The sequence below is a fragment of the Trifolium pratense genome, linkage group LG2, assembly GCF_020283565.1.
Source record: "Trifolium pratense cultivar HEN17-A07 linkage group LG2, ARS_RC_1.1, whole genome shotgun sequence".
NCBI classification, from domain to species: Eukaryota; Viridiplantae; Streptophyta; class Magnoliopsida; order Fabales; family Fabaceae; genus Trifolium; species Trifolium pratense.
The window spans coordinates 3072929-3094192 of NC_060060.1; the positions used below are offsets into that span (position 1 = coordinate 3072929).

General features: G+C 37.6%; 1 protein-coding gene across 3 annotated transcripts in view; it reads right to left on the reverse strand.

Annotated features, from left to right (window-relative positions):
• Positions 1 to 21170, reverse strand: part of LOC123906981 (disease resistance protein RPV1-like) — a 37127-nt gene extending 15957 nt beyond the window's left edge. Inside the window, exons 1-2 of one of the 3 annotated variants that reach the window (XM_045957028.1) lie at positions 20614 to 21170; positions 20036 to 20266 (exon numbers count right to left, since the gene is read on the reverse strand). In XM_045957028.1, the coding sequence (XP_045812984.1) occupies positions 20036 to 20264 (229 nt within the window). In that variant the 5' untranslated portion in view covers positions 20265 to 20266; positions 20614 to 21170. Of the gene's footprint in view, positions 1 to 20029 lie in introns of all 3 variants that reach the window. The other 2 variants (XM_045957026.1, XM_045957027.1) reach the window with 2 other exon arrangements.
• Positions 21171 to 21264: the final 94 nt, after the last annotated feature.

Genomic DNA, 21264 nt, shown 5'->3' on the forward strand with positions numbered 1-21264 from the left:
AGAGGATAATGAAATTAATGTGGCCGAACTAAAACCTGGCCCTCCTTATGTCTGTAAATTATTAAAACCTTCGAATGGGAAGAATCCTGTCGAACCTAAGAATGATAAATTTGTAGCTAAAACTTATTCATTTGACATAACTAAATGTGATGAAATATTTGATTTATTGGTTACTGATGGCCAAATTGTTGTTCCAAAGGGATTGAAAGTGCCTCCCCTTGAACAACAAAAGAAAAGAGGTTTTTGCAAATTTCATAATTTTTTGGGTCATAAAACCTCACAATGTGTTCTTTTCAGGGATCTGGTTCAAAAGGCTTTGAAAGATGGAAGGTTGAAGTTTGGAGAGAAATCCAGACAACAGATGAAAATTGACGAAGATCCACTACAAATATCAGATGCTTCCTATGTGGAACCGGTCGAATGCTTGATGATCGATGCCATGGATTTATCAGGAGGCGCTCAATTGGTTTCTATTCCAGAGAATGAATACTACGAGAAGATGAAAGTAGTATATCCTGGGGCTGAAGAGGAACTGATTGACTTTCTGCAAAGGTGTAAGCTTAACAAGTCTGAAGTTATGCTTTGCCCAAGATGCAGTGCCGTATTCGACAAGAAGGCTACTGAGGGCCTCAACAAGTTTATACCATTCAGAAGAAACAATGAGAATTGGCCAAAGTCAAGGCCAATGAAAAGACAGAACATGGCGCATGCCAAACCAATACATCAAAGGTTGGGCAACCCAAATACTTTTGTGCCATCCAACAACTCACCAATGAACAAATGGGTTCATGGTCATGCATCAAACTTTGTCAGAAATTTTGTTGACAAGGGAAGTTCGAGTAAGAGCCGTTCGAGTCAGTTAGGAGATTCGAAGAAGTATGCTTACCGGAACAACTACATGGGGAAGAATCCCATGACAAGAACACAATGGCGCAGACATCAACGCCAACAGAAACTCTCACTTCAGGAGGCTCAGAAGGTAGAAAACAACAAAGGAAAACAGGTGGTCGAAGCGACCAGAAGGCCTCTGAAAGAAAGATTGTCTCAACCATTGGCTGATCAAAATGTTGATGACAAGATCGAAGAGGAGAACTTCGAGGATGAGGATCTTCTTGGTTCAGATCCTGAATTTGATGTGCTGGTGAATGTGGTATCTATTCTGCCTGCTGAGTATGACGTATGGTCAGAAGTAACTGAAGGGGAGGATGAGTTCGATGAAAGTGAATTGGCTTTACATAAGCCAATGTGTTATTATGTTATGAATAATGGCTGTTTAGAGGAACAGATGGCCAATTTTGAGAGGCCAACTGAGGGAATGAAGAATCATTTGAAACCCCTCTTTATTCAGGCCAAAGTAAACAATGTGGGGGTCAACAAAGTGCTGATTGATGGAGGAGCAGCAGTAAATCTGATGCCAGAGTTCATGATTACCAAGATTGGTAAGTTCTCTACTGACTTGCACCCTCACAACATCGTTCTTTCGAATTACGAAGGTGAGACTGATTTCTCACTGGGGGCAATTCAAGTCGATGTAGCGATTGGCAGCACTGTTAGGCCAACTTTGTTTTTGGTTGTAGCATCGAAGGCCAATTATAATCTGCTTCTAGGAAGGGAGTGGATACATGGTGTAGGAGCAGTGCCTTCGACTCTCCATCAGAGGGTAAGTATTTGGAGAGATGATGGTGTAGTGGAAAATATCGAAGCCGATCAAAGTTATTTTAGGGCTGAAACACACCACATAACCAAGCATTCATTTGATAAGAAATTGGCGAATATCTCGCCATGTACTGAACAGGGATATGCCTATGCCCCTGCTGATAATGTCTACCATTCTGTCAAATTAGATCCAACTCATGGGTTTATTTGGGAGAGAGAGGAGATAGATGATGGTCCTTATGAGGATGAAGGCAAATTCCGCCCAACTGGGTGGGACTTCGAAGAGGACCACAATGACTAAGCCCAATGCTTGGGCCAAGATTTCGGCTTACATGGCCGAAAACAGAATAAATATGGCTTTAGAAGCCACAATGCTGCAAGAAAATATGGCTGTCGAAGCCAATAACTGTGAAAATGGCAAATCATTGCCAATGACTCAAAAATTGGACTGCATTTACGATGAAGAACCATTAGGATTTGAAAAGGATCCTTCCAGTTCCAGTCAAAAGATGCAAGCCCAAGACCCTTTGGAGGAAATAGATATTGGAGATGGCTCGATCAAAAGGCCAACGTACATAAGTGCTAATATCCCAAAGGACTTGCGTGATAAACTGGTTGAACTCCTTAAAGAGTTCAAAGATTGTTTTGCTTGGGATTACAATGAAATGCCAGGTTTAAACAGAAATTTGGTCGAACACAGATTACCCATTCGACCAGACAAGAAACCAGTTAAACAATCACCAAGAAGATTTGCACCAGAAATCCTATCTAAGATCAAGGAGGAAATTGAAAGGCTGCTGAGAAGCAAGTTCATCAGGACTGCCAGGTACGTCGAATGGTTAGCAAATATAGTTCCTGTCATTAAGAAAAATGGTTCTCTTAGGATATGTATAGATTTTAGGGACTTAAATAATGCTACCCCCAAAGATGAATATTCCATGCCTGTGGCAGAAATGCTAATAGATTCAGCAGCAGGTTTTGAGTATCTTAGTATGCTAGATGGATATTCTGGATATAATCAAATCTTTATTGCTGAAGAAGATGTGGCAAAAACAGCTTTTCGATGCCCAGGGGCCTTAGGCACCTATGAATGGGTCGTGATGCCATTCGGATTGAAAAATGCTGGAGCCACATACCAAAGAGCAATGAACTCAATTTTCCATGATTTCATAGATACTTTTATGCAAGTATATATTGATGATATTATTGTAAAATCATCATCACAAAATGATCACTTGGTTTGTTTAAAAAAGTCATTCGAAAGAATGAGAAAATATGGATTGAAAATGAATCCATTGAAATGTGCTTTTTGTGTACATGCAGGAGACTTCCTTGGATTTGTGGTGCATAAAAAAGGCATTGAGATAAACCAAAACAAGACAAAAGCTATTTTGGAGACTAACCCTCCAATAAACAAAAAGCAACTTCAATCCTTGTTGGGAAAAATCAACTTTCTAAGAAGATTCATTTCGAATCTAAGTGGTAAAGCTCAAGCTTTTTCACCATTGCTTCGACTCAAGAAAGAAGATGTTTTTACTTGGGGGCAGGATCAGCAAGAAGCGTTTGATGAAATCAAAAAATACTTGTCTAATCCTCCAACTCTGATGCCACCAATTAGAAATAAGTTTATGAAGTTGTATATTTCAGCATCTGATACCACATTAGGTAGTATGTTAGCCCAAGAGGACGAAAATGGCGAAGAAAAGGCCATTTATTATCTAAGTAGAGTCCTTAATGATGTTGAAACTAGATACAGTAGTATTGAAAAGCTTTGTCTTTGTTTGTACTTTTCTTGTATGAAATTGAAGCATTATATAAAGCCTATTGATGTTTATGTTTATTCTCATTATGATGTTGTTAAACATATGTTGCTAAAACCAATTTTACATAGTCGAATTGGAAGATGGGCCTTGGCTCTTTCTGAATATTCACTTTCATACAAACCTTTGAAAGCAATTAAAGGCCAAATAGTGGCTGACTTTATTGTTGATCATTCAGCAATCGAATCACCTCAGAATTACATTGCTCTAGAACCATGGACTTTGTATTTTGATGGGTCTAGACATCAACATGGTACTGGAATAGGTATTTTGATAATTTCCCCACAAAAAATTCCTACTAGGTTCAAATACAGGATTAATGGTATTTGTTCGAACAATGAAGCTGAATATGAGGCTTTGATAGCAGGTTTAGAAATATTGTTGAGCCTGGGGGCAAAAGACATTAAAATAAAAGGTGATTCAGAATTAGTTTTGAAACAATTGACAAAAGAGTACAAATGTATTAAAGAGCATTTGATTCGTTATTTTGTTATAGCGAATGCGTTACTAAAACGTTTCGATTCGATTGACATAGAACATGTTCCTCGAATAGCAAACCAAGAAGCAAATGACTTAGCACAGATTGCTTCAGGATACAAAGTGTCCAAAGAAAAGTTGGAACAATTAATAGAAATCAAAGAAAAATTGATTTCTAATGAGCCAATGCAATTGGAATTGTCAATGCCAAAACTTGAGGGGGCAGAGATGTCACCAAATGACATAAATAATTCTGATAAAGAAATGAATTATGATGAATTCCAAATTTTTGTCATTGACAATTTAGTAGATGGTGATTGGAGAAAACCAATTGTAGAATATTTGGAGAATCCAATCGGGATTGCTCCTCGAAAGATCAAATATAGGGCGTCAAATTATGTGATCATTGGTAATGAATTGTTTAAAAAGACCCTCGAAGGAGTACTGTTGAAATACCTTAGTGAGAATGAGGCCTACATAGCAATCTCTGATGTTCATAGTGGGGCCTGTGGTTCTCACCAATCAGGCCATAAGATGAAATGGCTTTTAGTTCGACAAGGCATGTACTGGCCATCTATGTTAAAAGATTGCATAGATTTTGCTAAAGGTTGTCAAGAATGTCAAAAACATGCAGGAATCCAACATGTACCTACAAGCGAATTACATTCGATAATAAAACCTTGGCCATTTAGAGGTTGGACTTTAGATTTAATTGGTGAAATTAAACCAGCATCTTCAAAAAATCAAAGGTACATAATAGTTGGTATTGATTATTTCACTAAATGGATCGAAGCTATACCATTGCCAAATGTTGACCAAGAAGAAGTGATAAGTTTTATCCAAAACCACATCATTTATAGGTTTGGAATTCCTGAAACCATCACAACTGACCAAGGTTAAGTGTTTACTGGTCGAAAGATGCAGGAATTTGCTCAACAAACAGGTTTTAAGTTGTTAACTTCAACACCTTATTATGCACAAGCAAATGGTCAAGTGGAAGCTGCCAATAAGATTATTATTGGATTAATCAGAAAACACATTGCTCAAAAGCCAAGAAATTGGAACAAGACTTTGAACCAAGTCTTATGGGCATGTAGAAACTCTCCCAAAGAATCAACAAATTCTACTCCATTTCGTTTAACATATGGTCATGATGCTGTGTTACCAGTAGAAATCTATTTACAGTCTACCAGAATCCAAAGACAAATAGAGATACCAACAGACCACTATTGGAGTATGATGTATGATGAATTGGTTGATTTAGACGAAGAAAGACTAAGGGCACTTGATACCTTAAGTAGACAAAAGGAAAGAGTAGCCAAGGCTTACAATAAAAAGGTTAAGTCAAAAGCTTTCGACGTAGGGAATTTAGTTTGGAAAGTTATTTTGCCTATGGACAAAAAAGATAGAATTTTAGGCAAGTGGTCCCCTAATTGGGAAGGACCTTTTAAAATAATACAAGTGTTTTCGAATGGTGCATATGAAATAGAAGAATTAACTTCAGAAAAGCGAACATTGAATATAAATGGTAAGTATTTGAAAAAATATAAACCAACGCTTTTAGAAGTTAATATTAGCACAGAATAAAGATTCGAAACGAAATTGAAATGGCATAAACAAAGTAAAAATGCCATAGAAGGCAATTGTCAAAGTTACAAACCAAATAAAAACAAAACCAGACAATTGTTCGAATAGTTAAAAAGTTTAAAAAGAACATCAAAAGAAAGTCTAACACAAACACTTGGATTTGAAATCAGCATAATGGTCCTTAATAAGGCCAACTTCGACAGTCTGGATCTTGATTGCATCTTCGAGAGACTTGATCTCTTCTTTGATCACAGTGGCAGCACTAAAGTGAGAAATCCCTTCTTTTGCAGCCTCTCGAATAGATTCTTGAGTGGTAGCAGCAACAGCTTCTTCAATCTTTGAGCGCTTTGCTTTCTCTTCGAGGATCTTCTTCTCTCGATCAGCAATCTCAGCTCTGTTGGATATTTGTGTGTTGGCCTCATTTTGCTAAAACAAATATACAAGCAAGATGTTGGACCAAATGTTTCAACATGTTGGGTACAAAAGATGTTGGACCAAATGTTGTAACATGTTTGGGTACGACAGTCAGATTGCCCAAATCTCGCGCATTTATTACACGTATTTGCTATATATGGAAATCCACTCTACAAACGTGTATATCAAGATTTGATCTGATCAAGACGTTATCAGTGAAGATATGTTCTTATCAAGACTTAATGGAATGATTCAACACATTATTTATTTCCTAAAGAGGATCAACCATTTTAGGAAAGTTTTTATTAAGGTCTGATTTGCTTAGCTGGACGTGACTCAAAGACCAGCTGTGTTCTGAAGCTTATCTTTGATGATCAGGAGTGTGCTAGCTCTGTCTATATAAAGAAGACTCAAGACCAAGATTTTACGAACCGAAACCATTGTTCATCAAAGATGTAGTCATTAGGGTTTCGTGTCTTTAAGCCACTCTCTAGGAGAGTTGGTGTAAGTGAACCACTCGGGTTGTGAGATGGTCACTATGTCCTCACTCAGAAACCTTTAGGTAATGAGTTGAGTATTGTAATATCTCTGAAGCTTTTAAGCAATGAGATAGTGTTTGTATTTTTTAATTGTGATTCTTACTTGTGGATTCTATAACACGAGTTAAGAACTGAGTTTGTTATTTTAAGGTTACTCCTAAGCTTTGAAGTACGGAGTTTACCGTGTGTGATTCACTTGAAGCTTTTAAGCAAAAGTGAAGTAGTGTCTTGGTAAGTTGTTGCCACATCATTCCCAACATTGTTTAAACAACACAGGTTGTGTTGTGTTAGTGGAAGTGAGATGGGATCTCATGTCTAGGAGTTCCTAGGCAGAAGTTGCATGCGTAGTGTCGAGGTCATAAGGCGTAAACCTAGGATTTGCTGGAGGTCTTAGTGTAAGACGTAAACCGAGGGTTTGCTGGAGGTCTTAGTGTAAGACGTAAATTCAAAGGGTTTGCTGGAGGTCTTAGTGACTAGAGCTATTAGTGGATTTCCTTCCTGGATTGGTATCCCCCAGAGTAGGCAGGTTGGCTGAACTGGGTTAACAATTTCCTGTGCAGTTTATTTACTTGTTGATTTTATTATGTTTCGTAAGATGTTCCAACATTAAGTATGACATTCTCTTTAAGTTGAATGTTGGAACATCTGATCAAACATTATTCCTCAGTATCCGTTTTAATGTTATATGCCTTGCCGTGTTATTCATGTCAGACCAGATGTCTCGACATTTTGTACAACATCTGGTTCTGCTATACCAGAATTTCAATTGGTATCAGAGCAGGCATCCTGTTCTGTTTTCTGGATGAGATCCTAGGGAAGATACTTTCTGGTTATGGGCAAGTAAGGAATACTGAAAATTTGTTTGAACTTGGAGAAGTTCACATTGCTTGAATGGTCCCTAGAAGTGGAGGATGGACTATTCTTGATAGGGTGTGTATTAGACCTATCTTTTGTTGTTCAGGCGTGTAGATCTTGTGATGAGTTGCTGTATGGTTTGATTTATTTTCAAACATGTGTTATTGTAGTGTGCCTGAAGTTTGTTGAGGAGTTTTGTGGTTTGAATTCCGCTGCATATATATCTGATGGAAAACTCCTGGTGGTTTTGTTTGTGGAGGATGCACCACTTTGTTCTATGATGTAAGCCCTGGTGTGGTGATGCTCGAGGAGAGTTTGTTTAATTAACTTGTTAGAGATGACAAAGATATTTGGGGGTGATCTTAAGTCCACTCATAAAGGCACTCATGTATGAGTTTGTTGAAAAGGGGTCTGAAGAAAGTTATGAGCAATTTATTTTTGCTTCCAACTCTAAAAAGCTAACCTCCATTGGCTTTGATAAAGGATTTCTTGGTGTGTTCCGTTAAAAGGGAACTGATGTCTTACCAGATGTTGGAACATCTGACGGAACATCTGACGAGCAGATTCTGCAGAATCTTGTTGGATGACAGTAGGGCATGGCAGATGCTTGGGTTCTAAACAAGTGTGTGTGTTGGTTACATATGTTTGGAACCTTCTCCTGACCTGGAAGAGGAGGCATCTGTGTCTGAGATGGTTTCTACGCTAGAAACATGTCTTAGATAAGTTTGTTAGGACACGATCAACATATGGTTGACCTCTCGGGTTAGTTCATGTCTGATCCAAGTAAGTGGTAGTTGAAGTTGTGTGCAGTGTTGATGTGTTATATGATGTTTTAACCATGCATGTTATATTCTTGTGATAATATCTAGTTGTATGAATGCATGATTAAAAAAAAAGGAGGATTTATTTTGGGACCAAAGGATTATGGTTCTCTGGTATTTTTGGTGAAGTTAATTCTTTACCTTGTGCATTAAAGATATCTTTTGAATTAAGATTGACGAAGTTTTTACTTCCCTTCAAGATGTATGCTTGTGTTGAAGTGGAAGGAAGTATATGTTGCATCCCTCTCTCCATTGTCTGGTGCACACTAATCAAGGGAAATCCATCTGATGTATTTAATGCTTCCACTGAGGTCACAAATGAGTTTGTTGATGAGTCTCTCAAAGGATCTGGCTCTGAAAATGATGTTGTGTCGAATGTTGGTACATCTTTAGCACCTAAGACTGATGTTGTGCTAAGTACTGTCACATCAGTGGTACCTGATATTATGTTGGATCAAAGTGTTCCAGATACCTGTTTGAGGAAATCTCCTCTATAGGTTCAGAAGAATGGCATCAAACATCTCAAAGTAAGACAAGGGGTTGGAACATTAGAAGAATTTTTTGAGATGTAAAATATGCACGTCCCTGCATGTGTGGATGATTTGATATTGAATGTTGATCAACTACTGATGGTTGATTCTCCTGTGTCCCCTTGCAAGAGTTATGGACTACTATGGTATCTTCAGACCATAGTTCAGGATGAAACCGATGGGATTGAGATTGATGTTAGAATTAATGTTGAAACATCTTCTCCAACATCTGCTTCTTCAGCCAAGGAAGCTGGTTCTACTCAGGGTGGAGTACAAGGTCAAGCAACTGACCTAATATGGAATGACTTTTTTGTAAGAATAACTGTCATGAGTGGATGTTATCTGTTGGTGCCATATATGTGCAGAAGAATGATGTCAGATCTAATGTCCTACCTTGTGTGAGAAGGTAATCCTATCTGACAAATGATAAATACTTTAATGGGAGCTAAGTATCTGTATATCCTTTGTTGAAGTTATGCATAAAACTGATATATTTGCTGAAGAGCTGTGCAATTATGTAGTCTGAACTTTATTGTTCGGAGAGTATATTTCTCTTCATGGTATTCAGGTGTTTTGAAAAACCTGGATGATCTGCATTGATGGTACTCTATTGGGAGCTTCTTGAAGGATGTCTATGCACAATGAGTCCTTTTGAGTGATGATTTATGAACCAATGTAATTGGGTTCCAAAATCAGAAGCTGATGTCCCAAATGATGTTGTAACATCATATTTACTTATGGCTGTTCTGTGGAAGGTGCCTGAGACTTTGCATGGGAGTGCTCAAGCTATGTGGTCAGAAGACGTGTTTCTGACTATGTGAATCAGAATGTGGAGGTTCTGATCTTGTTTTAATAGTATGCTCTAGCAATGCATGACTATTTATTCCACTAGTATCAACAACTACTAGTGAATGTAAGGGCAGAAGAATATTGTCAAATACTGAGGTTTGATAATTGTCTTTGGTTTTCTTCTGTTGCAAGTCACTCTAGAAAAGGGTTGATAATCAGGATCTTAGTCAAGCTTTTAAGCAAACTAAGATGTTTTGGACTTTGTGAGTGACTTTACACCTTGTATGCATGACATCCTGCCTATTCAAAAGGTCATGATACATAGTGTGGTTCTGCTATGACATTGATCAGATGTGTCCTTGTTAACTGAAGAGGTCAGAATGCTTGGATGTATTCTCAAGAAGTGAGAGTATCTGACTCAAAATCGACTCTACTGAGGGAGTTGGTGTTGACCTTCAACATGAAAGCATGAAATCTTTCGCATGTTTTCATTTAGTGCTCGAGTTTTCATCTTCAGCTGGAGCCCTGATTATCTATGATAGGTAGAGTCATGTGTTCATCTGTGGATTGCATTGGTACATATATATTGCCTAGAGTGTTGTACAAGCTTGTGGAGATCTTATGCCTCATATGAGAATATGATGTCAGACAACATGCTGTGACATTATGAAATTATTAACAAGGCATGGTTGATTCTAATCATGTAAAGCTGAATAATTATATCAGTTATATATCTCTCGAGTGATTAAATGGTTGAGTCTGGGAGAATTTATTTTTCTCTACAGATTTTTTGGAAGGACTTTCCAAGAGTCTTCATTATTGAGAGATGTCACAAATGTGATATTCATATGTCTTGGTATGTGTCACTAAGTCTAAGTGAAAGGAGAACACTTCGAATCAAGTGGAAAACAGTATGTTTGAAGATGTGTTGATCAATGCAAGTAAAAGACGACAATGTCTGACTGAATGTTAGAACATTATTCGAGACATGTTTCCTGTAAAGGAAGTGAAATGGACAGTGTGATCAACCTCGTGTCAGAAGGGAATGCATAAAAGGTCTGTGAATACTTTGAATCCATCTGAATCTACTTCTATTCTGCTTGGTCAACAAAATGTGCATCATCTAGGAAACCTATTTCTAAATCCATTATCCAGGTTAATCTTATCTCTCAAAAGATCCTAGAAAAGCCTATCTATGTTTGTTGATGATGTTAATAAACCTACCAAACTCGTTTTGATAACCTCATTGATTCAGTTGTCACCCCATAATGTTGAGTCAAATGTTGTTACATCTGTTAAAGGTTTTTTTTGTCAGTTCAAATGTTGTGGGTAGTGTTGAAACATCTGTGAGATCTGTCTCTGAAATTGTAATTCTAGATAAACCAAGATCTCTTAAAACCATAGGTCAGTCTAGTATGAATGTTGTGGTTGTTGATGACATTTTTTTTGAAATTTTTTCATGTGTCATCTTTCAAAGTTGTTGATTCTGTCACTTTGTTATTCCCCACTAAAGTTGTGGTTGTGTCCCCCAAAGAAACCTCACCTGAGTCTGATGTCACATCAGATGTTGAAACATCTTGGACCAACCTGTTCGTGTTGTTGAAACCTGTTCTATAATTCCCAAGCTGATGCTAATATGGTTCTGAGAGTCACAAACCTGATTGTGATTTGGAGTATTGAAGATTATAATGTGGCGGAAGAAACTGATCTTGATGATCTTCCACGTGACTAAGCTATTGCTCAAAGTATGATTGAAAGAGAACTGGTCATGCTATGACTGTTTGTGTGGATGTGCATTCTGCTGAGAAGTACTATACGTGTTCAGATGTGTTGTGATCAAATGCGATAATGCTCAGATATGTGATACTTAAATGTGATTATGTGACAGTTTCAGATCTGCTTCTGAAACCTCTAGCTTTATGTTCTCATGAGATATGTTATGCTATGATGTCACTCATGTTGTCTACACATCCTGATCTGATTTTTGATAATTTATTTTTCTCTGATGTGTGAGAATTTATTTTCCTCTGTATATGGGAGTTTATTTCTCCCTTTGTGCTTTAAAGGAGAAAGAAGCTATGAGAAGTATTGCTAGTTCCTGACATTATTATCTCTGCTGGGGTGGATGTTGCTGATTCCACAAACATAATTGTAGATGTTCTTGTTGCTGGTGTATCTCAGACAAAAGATGTTATTGGTTCCGTTGTTGATAAACCAAAACAAACTGTTCCTAAAAAGGATGTTGTGCCAGACGCTGACACATCTGTGGACCAACCTAAGGCTGATGTTACTAGTGTCCAGAAACCTGTTCAAGAAACTATTGTGGTGAAAGATGTTGGGACATCTGTTGACCCATCTGACTCATCTAATGAAGAAACAGGGTTTGATGAAGAGAATTCTACTGAGGTTGAAGAAGGGTCTTTCAGTGTAAAGAAAGTCATCAAATTGTGCCACTTAATGAAGAAGTGGTTGATTCTGAAAAGAATATGTATGAGGTTAATGTGCCTGCTAGTAAGAAGAAACAGAGTCTGAAAAGAAAGGAAGCATCTTCAAGTGACTCTAAGTATGATGTTGAGGAGGATGTGCCAGACATCACACCCTCTGCCTCAAAGAAGAAGTCTGGTGGGAAAAAGATCCCTCAGAATGTGCTTGTTGCTCTCTGTGACAATGTTTCCTTTCATCGTGCTTCCTTTGCACAAAGATGGGATCATGTGTACAAGAGGAGTTTTTGCTAGATGGATGCTCAATGCCCTGATTGGAAGACCACGTGCTTTGATACCATGTTGGAAGAAGCTGTGCTAGAAGCTATGCTACCATATGTTGCAACATCTTTTCTAACATGTGACGTATTTTGTGATTGCTCCTATTTGCTCTGATACCACGCTAGATAGACATGTTGAAACATCTTTGCTAACATGTGCTATGTGTTGTGCTAACATGTGTTGAAACATCTTTGTTGTCAATGCTCTGATACCATACCAGAGGAACCTGTGCTATCTGATGTGCTACTAGATGGTGAAACATCTTGGTCATCATGTTGAAAATTTTGTGCTGATGAAGTGTGATCTGTTTTAGACTATTTGATGATGACTCCACTGCTAATCTATATCTGATGAGGTATGTATCCCATGGTGTTATCTTCGTTTGTAGTAGCTCTGTGCACTATGTTCCTGGATATCTCTACTATTGTACTCTTTGATTAATGCATGAAGACCCTATTTTGTCTACACTTCTGACTAAAAAGGGAAGTACTTAAGTAGTTGGTAGACATGATATGTTTTGCTGCTAATGTCTGTTGTGCTACCTGATGTCGAAACATATGCATGCTCTTTTAGTGGTTGGATGTGTTCTACTATATGATGTGGTGTCTGATGCTTAGACATCTACTAATCTGAGTGGTGCAGTATTGAATCTGTGCTGCTGTATGCTGATGTGCTGATATGGATGATAAAATTGAGGGGGAGTAAGAATTGTTTTCTGATGATCATTCTGATAAGCATGTGTCAATGTATTTGGAGGGAGTGAAATTAATTTTTGCTCTAATTCTGATTTTAAGGGGAAGTAGCATAATGCAGTAAGTAGTTACTATTCTGTTGTGCAAAGCTCTATTTGTTTGCTCTGGATGATGTCCTGCCATATGTTGGAACATCCTGGATGCATGACAACTTATTTTTCTCAACTATGTGAGAATTTACTCTTCCCAACTGCTACTTTGTGGTTTCCTTAAGGAGTTGTGATATGTGATATGTTTTGTGTGCGGTAGAAGTATGTGGTATCTGATGATTATATGATGTGGAGCATAATGTTGAGGACATTTGTCTTTTTTGTTGGTACGTGATGTAATGCTTCTGCTATTTCAAGACTATGGATTTGTTATGCTCTGATATTCTGCACTATGGATTTATGTGATGTTCATTACTATTGCTCTTAATGCATGAAGTTTTTGTTTGGCATATTTTGTGGCTAAAAAGGGGGAGTAGTATGTTTGTGTTTGTCTGCTACTTTATAATGTTGTATCTGATGTTGTGACATGCTAGTCTAGCCTGTCTATGAAGAAGTAGTAGTGTGTGCAGTGACATGCATGAATTCAGGGGGAGTAAGAACCAGTTTTTCTGATGGCCTGATGAGATGCATGAGCTGATGTATTCAGGGGGAGCAAAAGTATGTTTTTCTCTGATCTGACATTAAGGGGGAGTAATGCAATATCAAGTTCTTTGCCTATGTGTGCTTAATGTATGGATGTTATGATGCGCTACAAAATGTTGAAACATCTTGATGCTGATGTGGGAATTTATTTTTCCCAAGTGTGCTTGTGAGTGTTTATTTCTCTCTACTGAAGGATGAAGCTAAGTATGTTATGATTCCGCTGCTGTGTATGCCTCTGATGGTTTATGGTAAAGTTTATTTCTTTACCCTGCGCGTTATTTTCATTTGAGGAATTCTTTTGGAAGTAACATAGAAGATGTTCTATATTCCTTCATATTTGTGTTTCACGTTGACTTGAAGGATTCTATGTTTTTTTTTAAATCTCTCTATGATAATTAATGGGCTGAAGTTGTTTTAGCCAAAAATTGCCAAAGGGGGAGATTGTTGGATATTTGTGTGTTGGCCTCATTTTGCTAAAACAAATATACAAGCAAGATGTTGGACCAAATGTTTCAACATGTTGGGTACAAAAGATGTTGGACCAAATGTTGTAACATGTTTGGGTACGACAGTCAGATTGCCCAAATCTCGCGCATTTATTACACGTATTTGCTATATATGGAAATCCACTCTACAAACGTGTATATCAAGATTTGATCTGATCAAGACGTTATCAGTGAAGATATGTTCTTATCAAGACTTAATGGAATGATTCAACACATTATTTATTTCCTAAAGAGGATCAACCATTTTAGGAAAGTTTTTATTAAGGTCTGATTTGCTTAGCTGGACGTGACTCAAAGACCAGCTGTGTTCTGAAGCTTATCTTTGATGATCAGGAGTGTGCTAGCTCTGTCTATATAAAGAAGACTCAAGACCAAGATTTTACGAACCGAAACCATTGTTCATCAAAGATGTAGTCATTAGGGTTTCGTGTCTTTAAGCCACTCTCTAGGAGAGTTGGTGTAAGTGAACCACTCGGGTTGTGAGATGGTCACTATGTCCTCACTCAGAAACCTTTAGGTAATGAGTTGAGTATTGTAATATCTCTGAAGCTTTTAAGCAATGAGATAGTGTTTGTATTTTTTAATTGTGATTCTTACTTGTGGATTCTATAACACGAGTTAAGAACTGAGTTTGTTATTTTAAGGTTACTCCTAAGCTTTGAAGTACGGAGTTTACCGTGTGTGATTCACTTGAAGCTTTTAAGCAAAAGTGAAGTAGTGTCTTGGTAAGTTGTTGCCACATCATTCCCAACATTGTTTAAACAACACAGGTTGTGTTGTGTTAGTGGAAGTGAGATGGGATCTCATTTCTAGGAGTTCCTAGGCAGAAGTTGCATGCGTAGTGTCGAGGTCATAAGGCGTAAACCTAGGATTTGCTGGAGGTCTTAGTGTAAGACGTAAACCGAGGGTTTGCTGGAGGTCTTAGTGTAAGACGTAAATTCAAAGGGTTTGCTGGAGGTCTTAGTGACTAGAGCTATTAGTGGATTTCCTTCCTGGATTGGTATCCCCAGAGTAGGCAGGTTGGCTGAACTGGGTTAACAATTTCCTGTGCAGTTTATTTACTTGTTGATTTTATTATGTTTCGTAAGATGTTCCAACATTAAGTATGACATTCTCTTTAAGTTGAATGTTGGAACATCTGATCAAACATTATTCCTCAGTATCCGTTTTAATGTTATATGCCTTACCGTGTTATTCATGTCAGACCAGATGTCTCGACATTTTGTACAACATCTGGTTCTGCTATACCAGAATTTCAATGAAGAGATTCTATCTCTGCCTCCCACTTAGAAATATTGTTGGTACATTCTTGAATTCCAAGACCTGGTTGCTGAACTTGTGCTTTCATTTGGTCAACTTTCGATTGAGCAGCCATGGCCTTCTCGAATAATGCATCATAAGCAGCCTGCTGACCAACAAGTTTTTGAGAGTTGCGTTTCAAATTTTGCACAGTAGTGGCAAATTGGTCCAAGATAGATTCGAGTTGGATGACCTTCCCCAAAGTCTCGAGATCAGTGTGAGGATTATGCAACTTGTTCAAGAAAGATTTATGTTTAAAAGCATTAGCAGGGTGCTCCTCCACTGATGCCAAGATATCTCCATTAATGAAATCCTGGTACAGCTTTGAAATCAGAGAATCTTGTCGAACAGATGAATTGATTTCTGAATCTGAGGCAGTCGAATTACTGGGTCCACTCGAACTCACAGGATCAGAAGTTGTCTTGGAAATCAGAAGTTTCAGAGCAGCCTCAGGATCATGGATTTGCAAGGCAATGAATTCTTCATCAGGAAGCCCTAGGTTGGCTGACAGTTTCGACGTTGAAGTTTCAGGCAGCAATTCCGATCCACCAGCTTCTGCTTCCTTCATGGCTTCAGAGTCAAATTCTTCTTCTTCTGAGGAGGTCTCATTAGCGTCGACTTCGACTGCTGCAGTCTCGTTCCATTCCTTGAAAGGAGAAGTTCTGCTATCAGTTTCAGCAGATTTAGGATGCTCTGGTTGATCTTGACTCGGCTCTGGTATGATCTTTTCAGAAATAGTGGTCTCACTGTCTTTGAGGGTATCACCACTAGACTTGTTCGATATGATTTCCTAAAAAACAAAATCGAATATAAGGGAATATAACTTTACTTAATGAGAAAACGCAAGTAAAGTAGTACAAGTACCTCTGGATTGATGTCTTGCTGGGGCATGTTATCCGAATTATTGAGAGTAGCATCAGGCATAGTAATATCTTCTTGAACTTCAGCTTCAGGGGTAGGCTCTTGTTGTTCACTCGAGATCGAAGGAGTTTTAAGGTTGGTTGCAGAAGGATCACTTGAAGACTTGGACTTCTTTTTATTCTTTTTCTCCCGGGTTTGATCCTCTGAACTTTTCTTTCCTTCTTTCTTCTTTTCTTCTTTCCTCTTTTCTTTCTTTTCCTTCTTCTCTTTCTTCTCTTTCATCTTCCTCTCCTTCTCTTCAGCAGAAGGACTATCAGAAGTAGTTTCTGGAATATTTGTTTCGATATTCACAGAAGGCTGGTTCCTCTTTCTCTGGAAACTTTCTTCTTCTTCTTCCTGTGAATAGAAGTCGAAACAAGAAACATTTGAATTAATGGGATTGATGTGGGAGAAACTTTGAAAATAAACCAGGAGTAAGAAAAGACTTATACCTCTTCTTCGTCACTGACGACTACAATGCTAGGTTTTGGCTTCTTCGATGGGCCAGTCTCAGTAGAAGTGGTGTTGGTTGATCTTTTACGTGCCTGGAAGAAGTAGGTGAGAAAGAATAAAAACTTAACTTAGAGTTTTCAAAGGAAAAACAAATTTCGATTCAGTAAGTACCTTAGAAGGCTCTCCAACTGTTTCAACAGCCTTTGGTGTTGGTTTTTCTTTGACTATCTTAACAGTTTCGAAGCAGTATGAGAATATATGACAAAAGAAAAGTGCATATATAAAGACAAGTTACCTGTAGTTTTGACTTGTTGTTCGATTCTATTAATCTGAGGTTGAGTGAAACCACTCTCCAACCTCGAGATAAGTACTGAATCTCCCAGGTGCTTGCTGTTAAAGTATTGCCTCCACCAGTTGGCAAACTCGTGTGTACAGTAGTAGGAAAGGTTGAAGTCAAATGGCTCGAAGCCATAAACATTCTCGCGGCTAATCTTCATATACCTTTCATATAAAGTGGAAGTCACAGTAGTCCCAAGCACAATGTTCTTCTTCCTTATATACATGCTCTTTGGTCGAAGCTGTGAGAAACCAAATTGTCTAGAGACCAAATTTGGTTGATACCCAACTAATGCATATTCAGAAGATAGGGTACCAATTCGAATAGACAGAATGGTAGGGTCCAAATATGCTGTCCAGGTTTCATTTATTTCCTCCTCAGCATCTGGATTCAGCACTGGTATCTCTTTGACGAACTAGGAGGGACCAATAGTTCTTTTCACAAATGGAGCGTGTTCAGGCTTGAATTGGTCGATGGCTAAGAAAATTTTCATATACTTCATGAAAAGTTGTCGAGAGTTTTGTTCGAGGGGATTAGGCTGGAGCCTTATCAAGCGGGTACCTTCGACTTTCCTTTTGGCTATCGAAGCTTGGTGTTCAGTCGGAATGAATAAGCCAAGTTCCTTTTCAAAAGTGGCATTTAACCACAATTGTAATAGCCACATAGGCCCAGCAGCTTGAAAGCATCCATCTGTGGCAGCTTTCTTCGATTTCGACTTAGCAGGGACTAAACCTTTCAGGTTATCACATACCTCCCCAATAGATTCATACAAGGTTGCCAGCAGAAGGCGCCCTAAAGCAAAGTGGCATCCTTCATGTATTTGCACAGCCATAGGAATGAATTTCCTAGCAATTTGAAGAGATCGAGAGCAGAATACATAATGGGATAACCATAAATTGAGAAAAGCCACATGTTCTTCATCTGAGACTTCTTCATTCTCAGGTCCTGAATGTTTAAGGATATAGGCGGAAAAGGCATTCTCTTTGTAGTTCAAAGTAATGTTATCACTAGCGTCATTGGGGCTGTAGGTTTTGCCAGTGGGTCTTAACCCTGTGATAGCTGACACATCGAATAGGGTGGGTGTCATCATACCACTTTTGAATTGAAAGGTGTTGGTAGATTTTTCAAAGAAATGCATTGCAGCAATGAGCATTTCAGGTTGGTACTTAGGCCCTATCCTGGAAAATTGTATTAACTCGAAGATTCCATAATCTTTCCAGAAATCGCCAAAGGATTGTTCTATTCGATCAAGCCAAGTAAGGTAAAGGGTGTTTCCGTAATAAGGATGGGATCGAAAGGGTTTATAATTTGTCAGCATATATTCAAAATTATAGGGTTTGCTGTCAAAAATTCTGGGTTCGCAAGTTTCGAGACATGGAAATATCTCATCTACTTCACTAGTCAAGTTCATATCATCTGGAATCGGACCACCAAAAGCATAAACATTTTTATTAACAGCAAAGGGAATCATTACCTGGCTTTCCCAGATTTCTCGATGTTCTTTGCTACCTTTGGGTTCTGGAACGTACTTTGTTCCATCATCAGCAATGGAGAAATCACTCCATTTTCCAGTAAAAGGGACTTGAATCTTGTTGGATGAAGACGCCATGAAGTTTTGAAAAGAAAAAGAAGATGAAAAGATGTAAATCTGAGATCTGAAAAGGTACGATTTGAAGAAGTTAATCAAAGATCTGGTAAGTTCAGAGTCGTTTGAGTCTTCGTTGTTTCAATATTGGAAGAAGAATTTGAGAGATTTTCTGGAGCGTGAGAAGCTATGGAGGAAGTTGTAAAAGTTTCAACTGAAGTGGCGAAGCTCTATTTATAGCCGTTCTTGGATTAAGACAAAATTTAATTAAAAAAGGAATAAATGCTAAAAAGGCGCTTTTTGCCTTTTCCGATTCAACTTCTCAGGCTGACGCGTGTCCCACTACTCAAGTATGGTGTAGAACATGACAGTTTTGTAAGAAACGAAGCGGTTACCTTTTAAATGCCATGGCATCATCAGTTCGAAATAAAGGGATGGCGTTTGGAAATGCAGAAGTACTTTAAAAAATGCCCATCTCTTATTTCATTCGAATCATTCAAATCGAAATAGGCATTTTTGGGGGCAATTTGTTATCCCATATTTTAGCTCAAGGTAAAATATGTTATAATCTTCAGTTCCAAAGACATTTATTATTATAAAAACCTGTTAAATGGCTTTAAATAGCCTCAGTCTTTAATGTCTTTAAGAACAAGAGAGTTCTAATGGAAAAAACTTCATATTTCAAGACTGAAGAATGTTTCGATGGAAGCCAATGAATCGAAGTAATCAGGAATTGTGGACTTAGAGTATTTTTCATTATCTAAGTGTGATTCGACTTCGACGGTTACAACGGTTCAAGGCCTTAGTTCATTTCAAATGCAAAAGGACGCGTGGCTGAAGTTTAGTAGTTTAACGTTAGAGTAGACGTTACTTAGTTTTCTATAAATAGAAGTCTGTATAGTCGAATTAGTGGTCACAATTCATTTACACAAATTCTCAAACACTCAAAGTACCCATGTTAAAGCGAGAAACGAGTTACTCGAGAAAGATGTATGAATCAGTGAACCATCTTATTTTCCTTGTAACTTTTACATTCTAAATGCAAATTTACTTTCCATAAGTCTTTATTTTCTAAAGCATTTACAAATTCTGCATTTTATAGGTTCTCTCGTTCGAGTGAACTTACTTTTGTTCGTATTTAATATATGTTTCAGAAACCAAACATATTGTTCTTTTGCAAAATAAGGATGTCTTTAAAGATAAACTTCCAAATTTCTTTTAATAAAATGCATGAACAATTGTCCCGAGATTTACTAGTTGATCTCTCAAGTAATTAATTTAAATTAGCGGTTGTTTACCAAAAATCAGTGTAAACATTGCGGTAGTGAAGTTGAAATGTGATCTCCAGTTTGAAGTGATTCATCGTCCTTAAAAACAATAATTCCGTTGTTTTGAAGAGAAGCATATAGATGTGAAGTGAATGAAGCACGTGTGTCTTCCCCTCTGAAACTTAAGAACACTTCATACCTACTCAATAGTCCTTTTTTGACTGTTTCGTTGATGTGTTTCATCATCTCTCCCATCACAGATCCACTCACTTGTCCTGCCATAACTATACTGAGAGCTTAAGATCAAACCAGGCAACAACAAAATATTGATTTGTACATTTTTTGTTAAAAAACTGATTTATAGCCAAAAAAAATGAAAATAACATCTGTAAGAAAAACACATGATGCGTTGACCAACTACCAATTATATATTACATACACATTGTACATGAAACCGCATTACAGCTGTCAAACACATGAGTGGCAGGCAGTGTTGCCATCACAAAGTCAATGATGGAAGGAATTGGTTGTCAAGTGTTTTTTATGTGTATTTTTAAAATGTGTGTAAAGTGCATAAAGTAAAAAGTAAAAAATAAATAGAGATCAATTTTTTGATGCTCAAATAACATACCTTGTGGGTTAAACACCTCTGTGGCATGATAATTCTTAGGCTTATTAGTTACATAATCAGTTCAAAACGCATACATATTATGTACATGCCTTTTAAATTATTACTGATATAAAAAATGATGCTTAAACTTTTTTAAGATATGATTTTACAATTACTTTGAGATAACAAATGGATCCATCTTTTGTAAGATAATAACAGGGCTTATAAAGACCAACAGAAGAAAAACTAAACCGAAAGCACACCCTGACTAACAGATTCAATAGCAACATTAAAGCACTAAGGGGTGTATTGGATTGGGATTTCACAAGACTATTTTGGCAAAAAAAAATCTTGAAGATTTTAAAAGACTTTGTGAGATTGTATTGATTTTGTGAGATTTCCAGTGACTTTTTTAAAAGACTTTTTACAATCAAAATTCTTAACACAAGAATTTGTGAGATTTGTAACACAGACTTTTAAGATTTGTATTGATATGCATGAACAATATAGCAATTGTCATTCACAAACACCGTCTATTGTCCTTGGAAAGTATATGTATGTACCAAAAATTTTACGAGAGCATGATCTCGTTTTTCTGAGAGCATAATCTTTGCTGAGAGAAATAATTTGCTAAAATCAAACATTTCAGTGTGACGCAGAAAGAAAAAAAGT